General features: G+C 55.3%; 1 protein-coding gene and 1 long non-coding RNA gene across 2 annotated transcripts; one reads left to right on the forward strand and one right to left on the reverse strand.

Moving 5' to 3' along the window:
• Positions 1-1991: 1991 nt before the first annotated feature.
• On the reverse strand, positions 1992-3456 carry LOC148121423 (uncharacterized). Its single transcript, XR_015738380.1, has 2 exons — positions 3144-3456; positions 1992-2435 (listed from the first exon to the last, which is right to left on the reverse strand). It is a non-coding gene; the product is annotated as an uncharacterized LOC148121423 (long non-coding RNA).
• Positions 2338-17998, forward strand: Plcb3 (phospholipase C beta 3). Its single transcript, XM_048458629.3, has 31 exons — positions 2338-2471; positions 4925-5002; positions 5178-5246; positions 5334-5474; positions 5728-5807; positions 5889-5942; positions 6037-6112; positions 6228-6328; positions 7043-7209; positions 7291-7437; positions 8383-8623; positions 8780-8864; positions 8944-9130; positions 9751-9956; positions 11157-11253; positions 11329-11413; positions 11646-11770; positions 12535-12689; positions 12781-12942; positions 13508-13607; positions 13690-13794; positions 13970-14061; positions 15458-15611; positions 15698-15733; positions 15864-16056; positions 16413-16539; positions 16635-16711; positions 16803-16892; positions 16977-17034; positions 17279-17365; positions 17447-17998. Exons 1-31 carry the CDS (start codon positions 2373-2375, stop codon positions 17648-17650), a joined length of 3678 nt encoding a protein of 1225 aa, XP_048314586.1. The 5' UTR covers positions 2338-2372; the 3' UTR covers positions 17651-17998.
• Positions 17999-18267: the final 269 nt, after the last annotated feature.

Consider the following 18267-nt stretch of genomic DNA (forward strand, 5'->3'; position numbering starts at 1 on the left):
CAGAAAGATGGGTATACTGGCCTGTAGCCTTCTTGGAACCTGGGTTTCTTCATAGAACCCTAGCGTTGGAGCACAAGGGGTTAGGTTTAAGTCCTGACTCTGCCCAGGAAGTGGGCAAATCACTCATATGCCAGAAGCCAGAAGATCCTGACCTCTCTGTGACCCAAAACAACAGGCTCTGGATCCTTTATCCTGCTATGCTCGCCCACTAGCCCTCCTGTGACTGGTGTGTGCCTTAGCCTCTCATCCGGCCTCATGCTCCCTTTTCCCAGGGGAATGTGGCCCCCTCCCACCAGAGTGTAGCTAAGGATGCTCGCAGCACCTCCCTGAAGCAGAGGCCCTGGGGAAGGACCCATGGGCTGAAAGCAATCCCTTAATCGAGGGTAGAAGCCTGAAAGGCTGCCTTCGTCCCCCCATTATTGCCTGCCGAGAAACTATTACCATTCCAAGGAGGAGGAAGGAGCCTTCTAATGGGGGGCTGCCTGGCCTCAAGAGATTAGCAGTGGGGGAAGAAGAGGGCCTGGCCCAGCAAAGAGCTTCCATCCTGTTTTCCAAGGACCTGCTTCCAGAAATTTCTCGGAAGGTCTCCTGAGGAAGGCATAAGTCCTGAGGTTCAGGTCCTGACTCCAGATTCTTCCTAACCTTAGTGTTGGTGAGCAGGGTGCCCTGTGCCAGAGCTCACCCATGTCCTTCCTTTCCTCCTTCCCCGCTGACATTCCCACAGCTTTCTTCCCTAGCTTATAGAGGGACTGTGTGGGAGCTCTGGATCTGAACCTCAGCCTGAGGGTACAGAGGCCAACCTCCACCCTGAATGGCTCTGTTCGCAGAGGAGGTTGGTGATCCTTGGGGCTCTAAAGGGTTATTTCTTTTACAGCCCTTTTAAGAGGGATAGGATCACAGCGCTGCACACCCCCTCCCCTTTGTCTCCTCCAGAGCAGGGAGCAGAGGCCGGAAGTCAGAATGAGGGTTGAAATCCTCTCAGGAAGCTGAGTGACCTTGGGCAAGTCCCTTCCCCTCTCTGGGCCTCAAGTGGAGATAATAATCACACCGCTGCACAAGGCCACAGTAAGAGTCAACTAGACTCATTAAGTTTGCCGCCATTATGGTGGGGATTTGGAGAACAGCCAGTGCCAGGCAGGGCTCCTCCTGAGGCCTGAGAGCCTGGGGCAAAGGCGCCGGTAGGGAAGCTCCTCCTTGGCTGACCCTCCTCCCCCAGAACCAGCTCCAACTCTTTCTGGGTTTCTAGGTGACTTGGCTGGCCCCTCTGGATGAGTTCTACTTTAAACCTGCTGCTGCTGCCTCCTTTGTATTGGGGGGGCTCCCACAGGGGCCCTCAGGCAGGAGCCCCCCCCAGCCAAGCCCTGCGGGAGGGGCTGCAGCCCCCACCCCTGCCGGTGCCCATGAGCCTGCCCCTTCCGTTCCTCCCGGTTGCTGGAACACAGATTTCAGGGCACCTGCTGTGGGCCAGGCACTGCACAACCGCTCCTTTGGGGACACCCATGAGGCTTCTTCCCCCTATGGGCAAACAACCATCCTTCACCATGCAGTTTTCAGCTAAGAGGCTCATAGAGACTAGTTCCCATCACAGGGTCAGCAGGGCAAGAACTGCGCCAAGGTTTTCTCTGGAAAGCCTGAATGCTTGGGTCCTCATAGGAGGTGGCAGGCTCTGGGCCTCCAAGGCTAGGGACGGGGGAGGGGCGCATGCTGGCGGGAGGCCCATTAGCCAGCTAAGTGCTCCCTGGGAGGTGGGGGGGACAGTACTGCAGCAGGAGGGGGTGAGGCGAAGTGAGGGCACGCGGGTGGGGTTAGATGGAGAGAGATGGGAGTGACGTTTCCTGAGCTCAGTTAAGTGCGGCAGGAGAGGGATAGGGTACAATCTGCGTCCCCCAACCCTGTTATCTCCACCTTTTCCACTTGGAGCCCTCAACGAACTGACCTGGGCCCATCTTAGGCAGCTCTAACACTCATCTTTCCAGGTACACCCTCAAAAGTTCCGTGGCCCCAAGTTCTCTTCTTTTATTTAAGACCCTGGAAAAGTAAAGTCTACTGAGCCGGCCAACAAAGACCCCCAAATCTGCTCCATCCTCCCTCTGGATGCAGTCGCCGCCCCGACCACCAGGGGGCGCCGCCGCGGGCCGGGCGGGCCCGACGCGGTGGGAGGGGGCGGCACCGCCCGGCGGGGCGGAGCTGGGCGGGGGCGGGGCCGGGCGCCGAGTCTCCGGTCCGTCCGGGGCAGACTGGCTGGCTGGCGGGCGGGCGGGCGCTGACGCCGCGGGGCCGGAGCGGGCCGCGCGGGAGCGTGTGGAAAGACCAACGGCACCGTCGGTTCCCGTCGGGGCTCCGTGGGTCCCCGAGCTGCCCCTGGCTTGGCCATGGCTGGTGCCAGGCCCGGAGTCCACGCGCTGCAGCTGGAGCCGCCCACTGTGGTGGAGACCCTGCGGCGCGGGAGTAAGTTCATCAAATGGGACGAGGTAAGAGCGCCTGCCTGTCCCCTGCTCTGCCCAGATCGGAGGACTCCATTCACATTCGCCTAGATGCCAGGGACCCTCACTTCAGCGTTGCCTGACCACGGCAACCCCCTAGTCCAGCCTTGTACTCCGGAAACTTGAGTCCCCTGTCGTCCTAGTAATTGAAGACTTTGTCCCCCCTCTACCCGCAACCCAGTCCTTCAGCTGTGGTCAGTTAGGCTCTCCACTCCTTGGCGTGGAGACTTTGAACCCCATTAAATCCTGTCCCTCTTCGCACTCTCTTTCCCACCCTTGCCAGACGAATTCTGGTTCTCCGATACTGGTCTGGTCCCTAGACCCCTGCGCCTGGCACTGGACTCCCATGGGACGTAGGTCATCCTTGTCCTGGGTGAGGTGTCACTGGGGATCCCACTCTTCCCAGGGCCTCGTCTGAGCAATTCTCTTTTGCTCATCACTTTTCACCCTGTCCTGGTTGATACCCTCTTACCCTGCTTCAGGATTCCAGCGAGCTTTCTGTTCAGGTGGGAGCACCATGTTACCCCTTACTTGAAAGACTTAGTCCGTCTCCAAGTTCCTCCAACTCTGGGACCTTTGCTCTCCATTCCTTAACTTAGGAACTTTGAACCCCAATAAATCCTGGCCCCCACTTTTTACTTCTTTTCCCCTGGTACTTACCCGATGCCCACCTGCGGCTTCTTATCCGGATCCCACGTCTCACCCACGTTTTCGTACCGTTCCCTTCCCTGCACCCTGGGCCCCTTGCTCCCTAGAGCCTCAACCCAGCGGCCTGAGCTTCCTTACTGTTCCTTCCCAGTTGGGCCATAGGCCTGGAAGACGCTAGGTTTCTTTCCGGCTGGGTGGGGCAGGAGTGGGAACTAAGGGGAGGGGCTGGGGGCGTGGCCTTAGCTGCAGGTGTGCTGGGCAAGGGGTGCCTTGGCACTGCCGCGGCCCCAGGAGACCCCTTCCCCCAAGCCAGCCTTAAGGGAAAAGTTTCTCCTTTTCCTTGTCGTGTGATAAACCCAAATAAGGAAGTGGAAACAGGGAGAGGGCCCGGGGTGGGGTGGGGGTGATAAACACAGTTCGGGACTGAAGAGCCAGGGGCCTGGATGGCCTTTGGAAGTTAGGCCCCTAGGGGAGGTCCCATAGGGGCTCTAGGGATAGTACCCACAAATCTTCCCTATCTACTGGGGGCTGTATAGTCAGGCCCAAGGCAAGGTTGGGAATCTCCTGGAGGGGTTGGGACCCAGTGTCCTCCAATTAGAACTGAAGGACCATACAGCCAGAAGGTTTAGGGACCTGCGTCCCTGGATCAGCTGCTATCCTTCTGTAAACCAAGACTGCATGGGTGGGGCTCTGCAATTCCCAGTCTTCTGACTGATGTCCCTGCTGGCTGTGAGGTCGTTGCTGAAACCAGGAGCCAGGGACCGTGCAGGAGTCTTGGCTCTGTTTCCCAGGTCCCAGGACTTTGGAAATGTAACCCTGCAAATCCTAGCTCCTCCATTCCTTCCTATGTAAGACAGAGGTGGTGACAGGACATACCTTACAGGGCTTTGGAGAGTCTGAAAGGGGGTTGTTGAAATTCAGGGCGTAGAACTGGACATGGTTCACAGTTGGGACTGTGGGACTGGGAGTGTGCACTGTTGGTGGCAGGATTGTTTAGGGTGCCAGTTTGGGGAGGGGAATCCTCTTTTGGCTCTAGGGGAATTAGTTCTGCTGGCTGGAGTACATAAGCCTTTGCTGGTCCTGAGCATATGGGGTAACCCTGGGCATCAGTGACTGGGTCCTTTTTAGAAAATAGGCATATTCGTGCTATCCTGCCCCCCTCCAGTCATCTTAGAGCTGTTAGGGAGAAGGGGAGACTCCTGCCTCGTCTTCCTGGAGGGAATGGGGGCTCTTCTGTCACTTGGGGTGAGCCTGAAGGCTATGAGGATCCTAGGAGATACAGTGTGGTGGATGGTGGGCTTTGAGGCAGATTTTAGGGTGGCCAGTTTTTGTTAGGCCTCAAGGGACACTGAGAGGTCTTAGGTTCAGGCTCCCAGCATCCTGCTTTCATTCATTAGCCGTGTGCTTCAATAAGGGGGCTGTGGAGCAGGGGAGTTTAGCCTACTTGTCCTCTCAGGCCTTCAAGGGAAACCGAGGCTGGGATGGGCTCCTGGAGGCCTCCACATGAGTTTCATGGGTAGAGAAGAAAGGAAAGCACAGGGAAGGGTGTGGCGATCGGTGGGTGGTGGGGCCAGAGTAGCTTGTAGCTTCTGGGATAGAACTCAGCGTGAAGGTGAAGCTGGGAGGGAGGAGTGTTGGAGGAGTGTTGGGTACCAAACCTGAACTGCTGAGGACTTGCCTTCATGTCCGGGAGCACCTCTAGGCTGCTGCAGCTTCCTCTTGACTCACTGGGAAACCAGCTTGAGTAGGTCCAGGACCAAGTCTCACTCCCTGATTCTCTGTGCTGCCTTCAGGAGGCCTCCAGTCGGAACTTGGTGACCCTGCGTGTGGATTCCAATGGTTTCTTCTTGTACTGGACGGGACCCAATATGGTGAGGATTTGCTGTTGCTACTGGCTCAGGCCTGGGCCCCTATGGGAGACCCCTGTCTAGTTCTCTTGTCCTGGGGGTGAGACCTAGCCAGGAGCTGGGCATTCCTCAGTTTGGGTGGGGAGATTAAGGACCCCTCATAGTTCTCAGACACAAATCTTGACTCTGGTCTCCATAGGAGGTGGACACGCTGGACATCAGCTCCATCAGGGACACACGGACAGGTCGTTATGCCCGCCTACCCAAGGTGAGGGATGAGGCCTTGTACTGATGGGACCAAGGTTGTCAGGGGACAGCACACCCCTTCTTCTCACCCTTGGTTTTCACTACACAGGATCCCAAGATTCGAGAAGTACTGGGCTTTGGGGGCCCTGACGCCCGGCTAGAAGAGAAGCTGATGACAGTGGTGGCTGGGCCAGACCCAGTAAACACCACATTCTTGAACTTCATGGCCGTGCAGGATGACACAGTCAAGGTGGGCTGGGGTCAGGAGACAATCCAGGAAAGCAGATGCTTCCCTGGAAGACATGGCGTAGCCCAGGCTGGCCTCAGACTCAAGGCAATCCTGCCTAAGTTTCTCAAGTGCTGGGATTACAGGTGGTTTACAGCCACCACTCCCAGTATTGTGCTCTTGATGTCCTATGTACCAGACCCTGTTCCAGATGTAGGCGATGAGTGGGCCAGCCCCTCGGTCCCCTACACCTCTTCTCCTGTGTGCTAACTTCCAGGTCTGGTCGGAGGAGTTGTTCAAACTGGCTATGAACATATTGGCTCAGAATGCCTCCCGGAACACCTTCCTGCGGAAAGCGTGAGCCCTGGGTCACCTTGGGGAGCACTGGGGGTTTGGCTGACCAGTCCCAAGGACTGACCTTCATACCCGCCTCCTCAGATACACAAAGCTGAAGCTGCAGGTGAACCAGGATGGACGGATTCCGGTCAAGAAGTGAGCACCCCTTTCCCCTCAGCATCTTCTCTCCTGCCCTGACCTTGGTGATCTTTGCCCCCCAACTGACCCTGACCCCTCCCGCCTGCATCAGCATTCTGAAGATGTTCTCAGCAGACAAGAAGCGGGTAGAGACTGCGCTGGAGTCCTGTGGCCTCAACTTCAACCGGGTGTGTGGGGCCAGGGCCGGGGCCAGGGAGGGTGGGGTAGGGTGGGTGTCACGGTGGGTGCCCACTTTCTGGAACTCGCTGCCCTAGGTTCTCACCCCACACTCCTCACCCTCAGAGTGAGTCTATCCGGCCTGATGAGTTTTCCTTGGAAATCTTTGAGCGGTTCTTGAACAAGCTGTGTCTGCGGCCGGATATTGACAAGATCCTGCTCGAGATGTAAGTGGCCTGGGAGTGGCTGCCACAGGCTTGGGCTCTGCCCCTGGCTTCTGTTTAGTGTTCTTTCTAGTGAAAGTGGCGTGGGTGGGCAGGTCAGAGTAAGAAAGGGGGGACCGCTGGGTAGCGGTGATACACGCCTTTAATCCTAGTATTAGGGAGGCAGAGGCAGGTGGAGCTCTGTGAGTTTGAGGCCAGCCTGGTCTACAGAGCAAGTTCCAGGACAGCCAGGGCTACTACCCAGAGAAACCCTGTCTCAAAGAGAGAGAGAGAGAGAGAGAGAGAGAGAGAGAGAGAGAGAGAGAGAAAGCAGGAAAGGGGGGACCTCCATAGGATGCTCCTGTGGATTCTGGAGCTCGATGCCATTCCTTTGCCACAGGTGGCTTAATCATCCCACTTAGGATGGGAACCAAGGGGCTCAGATATGTAGTAGGACCTGCCTGAGCCAACACAGTGTGGGAGGACAGAACCAAGATTGGTCCTGGGGTCTAGAGCCTCAGAGTGGTGAGTTGAGCCCTGGCGAATGCTGATGCCAGTCCATCTTCTGCCTGACACTGTTGAGTGCTCAGGAGTGGACAGGGAAACAGAGGCCCAGAACACCAATCTGTGGCTGCTGAAGTTAGGTGCAGGCCTTCCCACTTCTGTCTCCCAGGGTGAGGGCTTAGCACAAGGTGGGAGCTGAGGCTACAGCCTGACCCAGCTTCTGGGTCCCTCCAGAGGTGCCAAGGGCAAGCCGTACCTCACTCTGGAGCAGCTCATGGACTTTATCAACCAAAAGCAAAGAGACCCCAGACTCAATGAAGTGCTGTACCCGCCACTGCGGCCCTCACAGGCTCGGTTGCTCATTGAGAAGTATGAGCCTAACAAGCAGTTCCTGGAGCGAGGTAAATGGCTGTCGGCAGTGGGGCAGTGTGGGTGGGACAGGGCAAGCTCAGCTCAACTGACTGTTGGTACCCCATCCCCAGACCAGATGTCTATGGAGGGCTTCAGCCGCTACCTAGGAGGGGAGGAGAATGGCATCCTGCCGTTGGAGGCCCTGGATCTGAGCATGGACATGACGCAGCCCCTGAGCGCGTACTTCATCAATTCCTCACACAATACCTATCTCACTGGTGAGTAAGAGAGAGAGGGAGCAGACGCCCACATCCTCTGCCCTCACACCGCTTCTCCTTTGCGGGGGAGCTTGTAACTTGATTACTCATGGGCCAATGCTGGGGAAGGACCAGGGAACAGGCACCCTTCCCCAGAGTCAATATCTCTGTCAGTATCACCTTATGGGTGGGTGTCCTGAGGTATCCCTTGGGGAGAGGCTGAGGGCATGTCTGTTGGTATTGTGCAGAGACAGATGCCTGGGTAGGAGATAGCTGGTTTAAAAGAAAAAAAAGGGACTGGGTGTGTGTGTGACTCAGGAACAGGGTACTAGCCTCCCACTTGCATAGCCCCAGGAGAAGCAAGAAAGGAAGCCAGGGGGTATGGGAACATGAACCTAGGGCCAGGTACACAGAGGGGGCTGTGTGAGAGAAGACTGGGAAGGGGAGGCAGGAGCAACCCTGGTCTGGAAGGCTTCTGGACTCAATATGAGTGGCAGAGAGGTTCTTGGAGAATCTGAAGAAGAGAAAGCACTGGAACTGGTAGGTTGTCAGAAGTTCTGTGGAGACTGTGGTCCCCTATGCAGGAGGCAGGGAGGCTGGTGCAGCCAGAGACGGAGAGCAGGAATAGACAGTAGATACCAGTTAGGTCCTAGGGAGCTCTGGAAGGTATCTGGGGATTCCATAGGCAGTGCTAGGAGTGTGTGATGTGGAATATGAGCCTCGAAGGGAGAACCAGCTGGGCCTAACAATGCTACTGGATGCCTGTTCTGCCCCCACCTGGTGAATGCCAGGGACTGGGGGTTAGAATGTCTGCCCGTCTCTGAGGGCTTCTGGGGGAGATGGTACTGGCTCCACTCTGAGTGGAGGAGTAACCCACTGGCCAGAGCGTACCACTCTGGAGTTGGGCTGAGTCGGATCCCCATGGAACGTGGTGGCCAGTGAATAGTGACATAGCCTTCCCTACAGCTGGCCAGCTGGCTGGGACATCGTCAGTGGAGATGTACCGCCAGGCGTTGCTGTGGGGCTGCCGCTGCGTGGAGCTGGATGTATGGAAGGGACGGCCACCAGAGGAAGAGCCCTTCATTACCCATGGTTTTACCATGACCACTGAGGTGCCATTACGTGATGTGCTTGAGGCCATCGCTGAGACAGCCTTCAAGACCTCACCCTACCCTGTCATCCTCTCCTTCGAGAACCATGTGGACTCGTGAGTGAGCCTGCCCTGGGCATCTCTAGAGACACCTCCGATGGAGGCACTCCAGAGGGACACTCACACAGCCTCCTTTCATGCTTCCTTCACCTTTGAAACTGAACTGCCTCCGCTTCCCCTGGGAACCTCTGACCTCTGACCTTGTTCCCACAGGGCAAAACAGCAGGCCAAGATGGCTGAGTACTGCCGCTCTATCTTTGGGGATGCGCTGCTCATTGACCCCCTGGATAAGTACCCGGTATGGGGGCGTGGAGCTAAGGCAGGGCGTGTGGGGGTGAAGGGCGACTGAACGGGTCCTGACTGTCCCCGCTGTCCAGCTCTCTGCGGGCGTCCCTCTACCCAGTCCACAAGACCTGATGGGTCGGATCCTGGTGAAGAATAAGAAGCGACATCGGCCCAGCACAGGCGTCCCCGACAGCTCAGTTCGCAAGAGGCCGCTGGAGCAGAGCAATTCAGCCCTTAGCGAGAGCTCAGCCACCACAGAGCCTTCCTCACCCCAGCTTGGTATGGCCTGGCCTGACCTCCAGCCCAGATCCTATCACTGACTTAACCTCTCACCCCAATGTCTCCATCACCCCAACCCCTGACCTCCTTCCTTTACCACCTCAGCTGAGTGGTAACCTCTCAGCCCTGACTTCCAACCTGTCGCTGCTGCCTGGCCAGGGTAGAGCTCTGGATTCTGACCTTTGACCTCAGTGAACTTCTACCTTCAGCCTTCTGACACTTGACCTATAACCTCCAATGACTCTGCTCACCTAGCTCCTTAAAATTTCAGCTAACCTTTGCCCTGTCATCTTATTGAGGTCCCTCTCATCATTAACTGTTCACCCCATTAATCCCCATTGGGTATGGCTCTTGCTGAGCTGAACTTGTAGCCCAGCCATGTTACTATGTACCTGGCTGTTCAGGTTGTTGTTCTGGTTTCCTACTGTATATAACTCTGACCTATGACCCCTCTGGACAACCACCAGCTTTAATGCCATCCAGATTCTGACCCCTACCCTCTCCCCAAGCTGTGCTTCTCTAAGACGGCATCCTGCCCTCCCCACATACACCGAGCATAACTGCAGGCTTCCTCATCATCAACCTGTGGTTCTGACCTTTGACCCTTGGTCCTTGTCTAGGGTCCCCTAGCTCAGACAGCTGCCCTGGCCTAAGCAATGGGGAGGAGGTGGGACTTGAGAAGACCAGTCTGGAACCCCAGAAGTCTCTAGGCGAGGAGGGCCTCAGCCGGGGACCTAATGTTCTCATACCTGCTGACCGAGAGGATGAAGAAGAGGATGAAGAAGAGGAGGAAACAACGGATCCGAAGAAACCCACCACGGATGAGGTTAGGACCACAGGCGGGCACGGGGGCGTTTTCTGTGCACCTGCTGGGTGACAGCCGTTGTCCTGGTCAGCTGCTGTCCTAGAGCTTGATCTGTGTAGGTCCCCAGCTTAAGGTGTGCAAGCGATCCTAAAAGAGTTAGGGTACAGACCAAGGAGATGGCTCCCTAGTTAAAGCATCTGCTTCCACATGCTTCTCCTCCTCATACTCAATAAATAAATAAAATGTAATATTATTAAGAACGAGCTAGACGTGGTGGCACATGCTTTTAGTCTCAGCGGCAGAGGGAGGAAGATCTCTGCACCTGAGCTCAGCCTGGTCTGTCTACAAGTGAGCTCTGGGCTAGTAATTGCAACACAGAGAGACCCTGTCTCAAAATAAATAAATAAAAATGATTTTTAAAAAATGTTAGGGTACGGGGCTGGAGAGATGGCTCAGAGGTTAAGAGCATTGTCTGCTCTTCCAAAGGTCCTGAGTTCAATTCCCAGCAACCACATGGTGACTCACAACCATCTGTAATGGGGTCTGGTGCCCTCTTCTGGCCAGCAGGCATACACACAGACAGAATATTGTATACATAATAAATAAATATTAAAAAAAATGTTAGGGTACAGGATTGGCAAAGTAACAGTCCTTACCATACAAGCCTAGTGGCCTACATTTGATACTCAGAACCCAAGGTAGAAGGAGGGGACTAACTCCTAAAAGTTGTCCTGTGATCAGCGCGTGTGCACCGTGGCAACAAGTACCCACAGTTACACACACACCCTCTCACACGGTGTGTGGTAAGAGGAAAAGAAACTGAAGTTAAAAGTTGAAGGAAAGGAGGACACAGAATTGCAGAGTTGGGGAAAGGGGACTCTGCCCTGGCGGGGAGGTTGGGGCACACAGACCTAAAGATGCTGGACTAGCGTGTGCTAAGGCCCTGTGGCAGGAGAAACTGGTACAAGAGGAAGGAATGTCAAGAGCAATACTGGAGAGTAGACGTAACAGAAAGGTCACTGTGGCTATTGTGAGAGAGTGGATTGAGAGGGGCCCCAAGTTGGGGAGGGTATGTGTTTGCAGGGCAATGAGACATCAAGGAGTCTATCTATCAAGGTGACATCAAGGAGTCCTGCAGGAAGTAGGCTGCAGGTGTGGGAAAGGGCTAGCCACCCTTTTAGGGACATCTGGTGCCACTGACCTCGGGTTTTGGGGCCACAGGGCACAGCCAGCAGTGAAGTCAATGCCACCGAGGAGATGTCGACACTCGTCAACTACATCGAGCCTGTCAAGTTCAAGTCTTTTGAGGCTGCTCGAAGTAAGTGGGGATGGGATACTGAGAGCTGGCCCTGCCAGCCCTGCCAGGCCTTATACTTCCCTCCCCCACCCACAGAAAGGAACAAGTGCTTTGAGATGTCATCCTTTGTGGAGACCAAGGCCATGGAGCAGTTGACCAAGAGTCCCATGGAGTTCGTGGAGTATCCTTCCCAGGCACTGAGGCTGGGTGTGGCCAGGCAGAGACTTGTAGATGCCCCAGGGATTTGTCCCCATCCGCACAGGGACATCAGTGGGTTGAGTGTGGAGGCTCAGGGATGATATGGGCAGCTTTGCTAAGAGTGGGCTTCCAGGAGCATGGAGATGGGACCTGAAGTAGAGGCTGGCAGAGCTTGGTCACTCTTCCTTCCCTATGGCCCTGACCACCAACCTCAGATACAACAAACAGCAGCTTAGCCGCATCTACCCCAAGGGCACCCGTGTGGACTCCTCCAACTACATGCCCCAGCTCTTCTGGAACGTGGGTTGCCAGCTTGTGGCTCTCAATTTCCAGACCTTGGGTGAGCTCTGGCCCTCAGTCTTAGTTTTTTTGTTGTTTTGTTTTGTTTTGTTTCAAGACAAGGTTTCTCTATATAACAGTCCTAGCTGTCCTAGGACTTTATAGACCAGGCTAGCCTTTAGCTCACTGAGATCCACTTGCCTCTGCCTCTTAAGTTCTCGGGTTAAAGGCGTGCACCACCACTGCCCGGCCCTGTCTTAGGGCTTTTATTGCTGGGATAAAACAATGTGACCAAAAGCAACTTGGGAGTGAAGGGGTTTATTCCATCTCACAGCTTGCATGCCCATCATTGAGGGAAGCCAGGCCAGGAACTGCAGCAGAGGCCCTGCTTTCTGGCCTGCTTTCTTACAACACTCAGGACCACCAGCCAGGGGTGGACTGCCCACAGTGGGCCGAGCCCTCCCACATCAATTAATCAAGAAAATGCACCACAGGCTTGCCTACAGGCCAATCTGATGTGGGGGGTGTTTTTCTGTGTTCCTTCTACCAAAATGACTGTAGTTGGGATCAAATTGACTTAAACTAGGCAGAACACCCTTCTTGACCTGACCCATTTACTGACTCCTGAGTTTACCTAATCCTAGGTCCCAAAACTGAACCCAGACTTTCTCTGGAGCCCTGACCTTGCTGACTGGACCCCCACCTGACTATTGGTTCTTACATCTGGACCCTGGCATCCATTTAATCCCACTTCTGGTCCTGGCCCTCAAACTTTGACTGAACCCCACTAGGCCACTTAACTTACCCGGCCTGTGTTGCTTATAGACATGCCAATGCAGCTCAATGCAGGCGTCTTTGAATACAATGGACGCAGTGGGTACTTGCTCAAGCCTGAGTTTATGCGGCGGCCGGACAAGTCCTTTGACCCCTTCACTGAGGTCATTGTAGATGGCATAGTGGCCAACGCCTTGCGGGTCAAGGTAGGTCCTGAGAGGGATCGGGCCTAGGGTGTTCTGAGGATAAGACACGCAGTAGCTGCTTTACTTACCTTCCTGGGCTCTCCCACTGCAGGTGATTTCGGGGCAGTTCCTGTCTGACAGGAAGGTGGGCATCTATGTTGAAGTGGACATGTTTGGTCTCCCAGTTGACACAAGGCGCAAATATCGCACAAGGACATCCCAGGGGAACTCATTCAACCCTGTGTGGGATGAAGAGCCCTTTGACTTCCCCAAGGTAAGCCCGCTCTGTGGCAGGTCAGCCTAACCTGACTTGGCTGTAATCAGTCTTAGAGCAGGGGCCAGGCACCTGATCAGAAAGTGGGAAGGGCAAGTGACCCTCCAGGCTCTGTGTGTCAGGGTTGGGGTCCCTGGCCTTTCCTGAGTGACAGGAGGAATAAGGAGAGGAGAGGGCTGCAGGGTAGGGATGATGACAATATTGTCCTATCTTGTGTTGTTCCTGTTCCTTCCCCACATGAGGAACAGACACTGCCTGCCTCATCTCCAAGGCAGGAAGCACTTGCCAGAGACCACAGCTCCAAGCTTGCACCCTCTCCTACGGTCCCATGGGAATATGACCTCTACTTCTGACCGGGGTGAAGTGCATCCCGAATTTATACACATGGCTCAGTATAGTTGCTAAGCAGGCCACAATGCAACCTGACCTATCTTGTCCCGTGGATGACCCTGAGGGCTTCTGACTGCTTGTGAGCTGGGCTTCTGTGCTCTGTGGGGGAAGCCTTGGTGGCTATGGTGTAGTGGTCCTGGCTCTGCCCCCTAGCTCAACAGTCTGGACCCCACAGGTTGTGCTGCCCACGCTGGCCTCACTTCGCATTGCAGCTTTTGAGGAGGGTGGCAGATTTGTTGGGCACCGCATCCTGCCTGTCTCTGCCATCCGCTCAGGTGAGTCCAGGGGCTTTGGGTAGCACTGAGTTGACTTGGGGATTTGGCCAGGATAGATGATCTAGCCCTCTTGTCCGTCCAGGATACCACTATGTCTGCCTGCGAAATGAGGCTAACCAGCCACTGTGTCTGCCTGCCCTGCTTATCTACACTGAAGCTTCTGACTACATCCCAGATGACCACCAGGGTGAGCAGGGGCAGTAGACCAGGGCAGGGACCAGAGGTGGGAGCTGGGCATGGACGTGGCTGAACTAGGTGCCTCAGTTCACGTGGGGTCAGGCTTCCCACACTTGGAGCCCTGTGCTGGCAGGAAGAGTGTGACCTGGGTTTGGTCTGAAGTCTGGGCTTTCTGTTTCCTCTAGACTATGCAGAGGCCCTGATTAACCCCATCAAGCATGTCAGCCTAATGGACCAGCGGGCCAAGCAGCTGGCTGCTCTCATTGGGGAGAGCGAGGTGAGTGGGCAGCAATGGCGGGATTCAAGGCTAGGCCTACCTTGACGCTGGGGACTAGTGGACAGCCCTCTCACAGGTATCCCCTGCTCCCAGCTCTGCCATCTGATGCCTCTCTCCAAACTGAACTGTTAAGAGTCTTACTGCGGACCCTAGCTTCCTGTCTTGTCGGCCCAGCTCAGGCCTACAAAACCTGATCCCCTTTCTGGGTTCTTTTATCTCACTCAAACCTGGAAATGATGTCAAGTGGGTGCTAAGTGCCAACTTGCTGCCAGGCCTAGTGTGAGGTCAGTCACATCCTTGGCTCATTGCCATGTCCCTCAGAGATGCTATGGGAAGTGGCTCAGGTCTGTACAGCCGGGCTGAGCTTTCAGCTTGACCTTTCTGCTGTGTTGCACTGTCAGGAGCTTTGGATGGTTTGCAGCAGGCGTGAGGGCTGTGGGTTTTTGCTTTTGTGTGTAAACATGTTTGCACATGTTCACATATATGTGCACGTGGTTTTCCAGAGTCACACTCCACCTTATTTTCTCAGATGGGGTCTCTCATTGAACTAGACTAGCTGGCCAGTAAACTTCAGGGATCTGCCTGTCTTTGTCCACCCTGGCCCTGGGATTATAGACATGGGGAGGTCTGAGCGCAGGTCCTCATGTTTTCATGGCAAGCTTACTGAGTCAGTCAGTTTTCCAATCCTTTCCCTCCTTCCCTCCAGTGCTGGATAGGGATGAAGTTCAGGGTTTTAAGCAGGCCAGGCAAAAGCTCTCCCACTGAGCTATACCCTCAGCTCAGCTGTGGGCTCTTGGAAAAGGATGTACCCATTTGTACTGATTTGGGTTGTGTCTAGACTCAAGTTTCTCAAGCTCTACATGGAATCAAAAATTTGGGTATATGTACACAGGGGCATTGGAAGTCAGGGAAGCCATGAGGAGGTAGTGGCTTCAGCGCCTGGAGCAGAGGTTCAGCCACATGTCCTGACCCAATCCCCATGGGGCCTGTGGCGGCCAGGAAAGAGATGACTGCAATTAGGGCTGTGAGGAGCTATTAGTTGAATAGACTGGTGCCCGCTCTGCCGTTGCTTCCTCCGCTGATTAAATTGGGAGCTGAGCATCCAGGGGGAGGATGGACCACCAGGCAAGGGTGGGGGGGACACAGCGGAGGACTCTTGGGGCCAGGCCAGGCTTTTCCAGAATCATCTGGGAGTTGTTGAGGACATGCAATGATCTGGTAACACACAGCCTTCCTGGCTGGCGTGGACAAGGGTCTAGGGGTACCTATTGTTTATCTTTCCATTGTTCTGCCTGTTATCCCAGGCAGAGGGAGCTGGTAGGGGCATAGGGCATCCAGAGGTGGAAGGACCCAGAGATGGAGAAAACATTTTTGGAAAGAGTTTTCTCTCTTGCAGGCTCAGGCCAGTACAGAGACATATCAGGAGACGCAGTCTCAACAGCCAGGGTCACAGTTCTTGCCCAACCCCACACCTAACCCACTGGATGCCTCACCTCGCTGGCCCCCAGGTCCTACTACCTCCCCCACTAGCACCTCCCTCAGTAGCCCAGGTAAGGGGCAGCCTGTCCTCGGAGTGGGCCAAGGGGGGCCATCTGCTGCTGGCTCTCAGCTTCTCACCACAGCCTCTGCTCTTCAGGGCAGCGAGATGATTTGATTGCCAGCATCCTCTCTGGTAAGGGGCACAGCCTGATCTGGGGTGGGGCCACCTGGAGGGCATCTACCCCACCTATCTTGGTCATGCCCAGACCACCTCATCCGCTACCCTGCCTCGTTTGCTTGCTACCTACACCTCTCCCTTTTAGAGGTGAGCCCTACCCCTCTAGAGGAGCTCCGAAACCACAAGTCTATGGTGAAGCTCCAGAGCCGACAGGATCGAGACCTGAGGGAGCTGCATAAAAAGCACCAGCGCAAGACCGTGGCCCTCACCCGCCGCCTTCTGGATGGCTTGGCTCAGGCCAGGGCTGAGGGCAGATGCCGGCCCTCCCCCAGTACGCCGTGAGTGCCCTGAAGCCTGGTACCACCTAGTGTGCTGACAGGAAGACTGGAGGGAGGTGTGCATGTGGCTCTCCATGCTGGGTGGGCATGCTTGGATGACGGGAAGGTGGAGATAGATTCCCATACTGGTCCTCACTCTTCCCTGAGAGTAATATCTCATCTGAAGTCCCCTGCCAAGACGCAGAAACATCACCTGTGTAAAGCTAACGGTACAGCTGTTGGCCCCTGCTGGTCCTCTTGATTTGCATAGCAGACCTCACCTGGCTAGTGCCTGCCACTGCCTGCTGGCACGAACCCTGTTCTAACTGTCCTCCTATGCCAGGGACATGGCATTATTGAGAATGTTCTCCCTACAGAGTCAGCAATTCTGAAGACATTAAGGAGTATCGAGAGTTCCAGAACCGACAGGTACAGATTCTACTGGAGCTGAGGGAGGCCCAGGCAGATGCAGAAACTGAACGAAGGCTGGAGCACCTCAGACAGGTGAGAGGGGCCTGTGGTGTAGGCAAGGAGAACCAGCTTCCTGGGTAAACCTGTCAGCCCTGTGTTACCTGCTGGCTGGCTGCCTGTGTCCCCAGGCTCAGCAGCGGCTCAGGGAGGTTGTCTTGGATGCACACACAACCCAGTTCAAGAGACTGAAGGAGCTGAATGAAAGGTAAAGACAGAGGGTCCTGTGTGCGTGCGGTGGGACTCTGGTGCCAGGAGTCCTGCCTCTGACCCCCTCCTGTCCCTTCTTGCTGCTCCAGGGAGAAGAAGGAACTTCAGAAGATCCTGGACAGAAAGCGCAACAACAGTATCTCAGAGGCCAAGACGAGGGAGAAGCATAAGAAGGAGGTGTAAGTGTGTTGGGGCTGGGAGCCATTGAGTGAGGGGAAGAAGGGAGATGCGTGGGCACAGAGCCATCTCTTTCCCCTCTGCAGGGAACTGACAGAGATTAATCGGCGGCATATCACTGAGTCAGTCAACTCTATCAGACGGGTGAGTGAGCCCCACCTCTCTCCTTCACTCATCAAAAACTCCGCTCTTCCATGCCTGGCTTGGTGCCACATTGCTCTCCAAAAGGCTCCTAATGCCTTTCCTCCAGGGTCTGTACCAACAACCTCTGGTGCCTGCATGTCTCTAACACCTTTAGTGTCCTTGGGAGCCCCGATGCCCTGCCTCCTGATTTCAGTGCCCCCAGGTCTTGGCCCTCCCTCAGCTGAACTCTTGCCCTCCCTTGCAGCTGGAAGAAGCCCAGAAGCAGCGCCATGAGCGCCTCCTGGCAGGGCAGCAGCAAGTCCTCCAGCAGCTGGTGGAAGAGGAGCCCAAGGTGAGGCCAGGGAGGAGGCAGACAGACGGGTAGCACAGGAGCTGGGCAGCCTGGCCTCTCTGGACACTCATCCTCTTGCAGCTGCTGGCCCAGTTGACCCAGGAGTGTCGGGAGCAGCGTGAGAGGTTGCCCCAGGACACCCGTCGATGCCTGCTAGGCGAGACATCAGAAGGGCTGGGGGACGGCCCCCAGGTGGCTTGTGCCAGCAATGGTCATGCACCTGCGAGTGGCGGGCACCTGTCCGGCGCTGACTCGGAGAGCCAGGAGGAGAACACCCAGCTCTAAACTGGCTGAACAAGAGGTGGCCACAGGACTGGGGTGGGCACTGGGCAGTGGGTAGAAGACACTAATGCTTTTTTTTTTTTTTAACCTTTTATCTTTAGAAATTTTATTTTTTTAAAATCTGAAGCAAATGTCTCACACTAACTCCATTTTCTTGGGGCCTCTTTAGTCCTCAGCCTCCCTCTCTAACCTCAGGCCTAGGAAAAGGCTGGGACTTACTCCATCGCATTCACAAAGATGGGTGGGTGTCCCCCACTTCCAGGGAGCAGTAGGTGGAGCCCTGGGAAGTAGAGGCCAACCCTTTATATTTGGGATTTTTTTTTTTACGTGAATAAAAGTGGACTTGAGGGACCCTGTGTACAGTGTGGTTTGGATGAAAACGTTCTAGGCTCTAGCTCAATTACTGCCATTTCCTCTGGGGCCTCAGTTTCCTCGTTTATAAAATGGGGTTGTGCCATTGTGGTTAGACTCCCAGCGAAAGTTTCAAGGTTTTAACTTGGCTGCCTTGCCCAAGATCTGTGGTGACCTCATTCCCTGCCAGAGGTGGCTGTGAGCTTTTTGCCTCTGCCCTGAGCACCTCGGTTCCCCAGCCCTATCACTCTCTTCTCCCTCAGCTTCTC

This window comes from Myodes glareolus, chromosome 7 (assembly GCF_982192425.1).
Source record: "Myodes glareolus chromosome 7, mMyoGla1.1, whole genome shotgun sequence".
NCBI classification, from domain to species: domain Eukaryota; kingdom Metazoa; phylum Chordata; class Mammalia; order Rodentia; family Cricetidae; genus Myodes; species Myodes glareolus.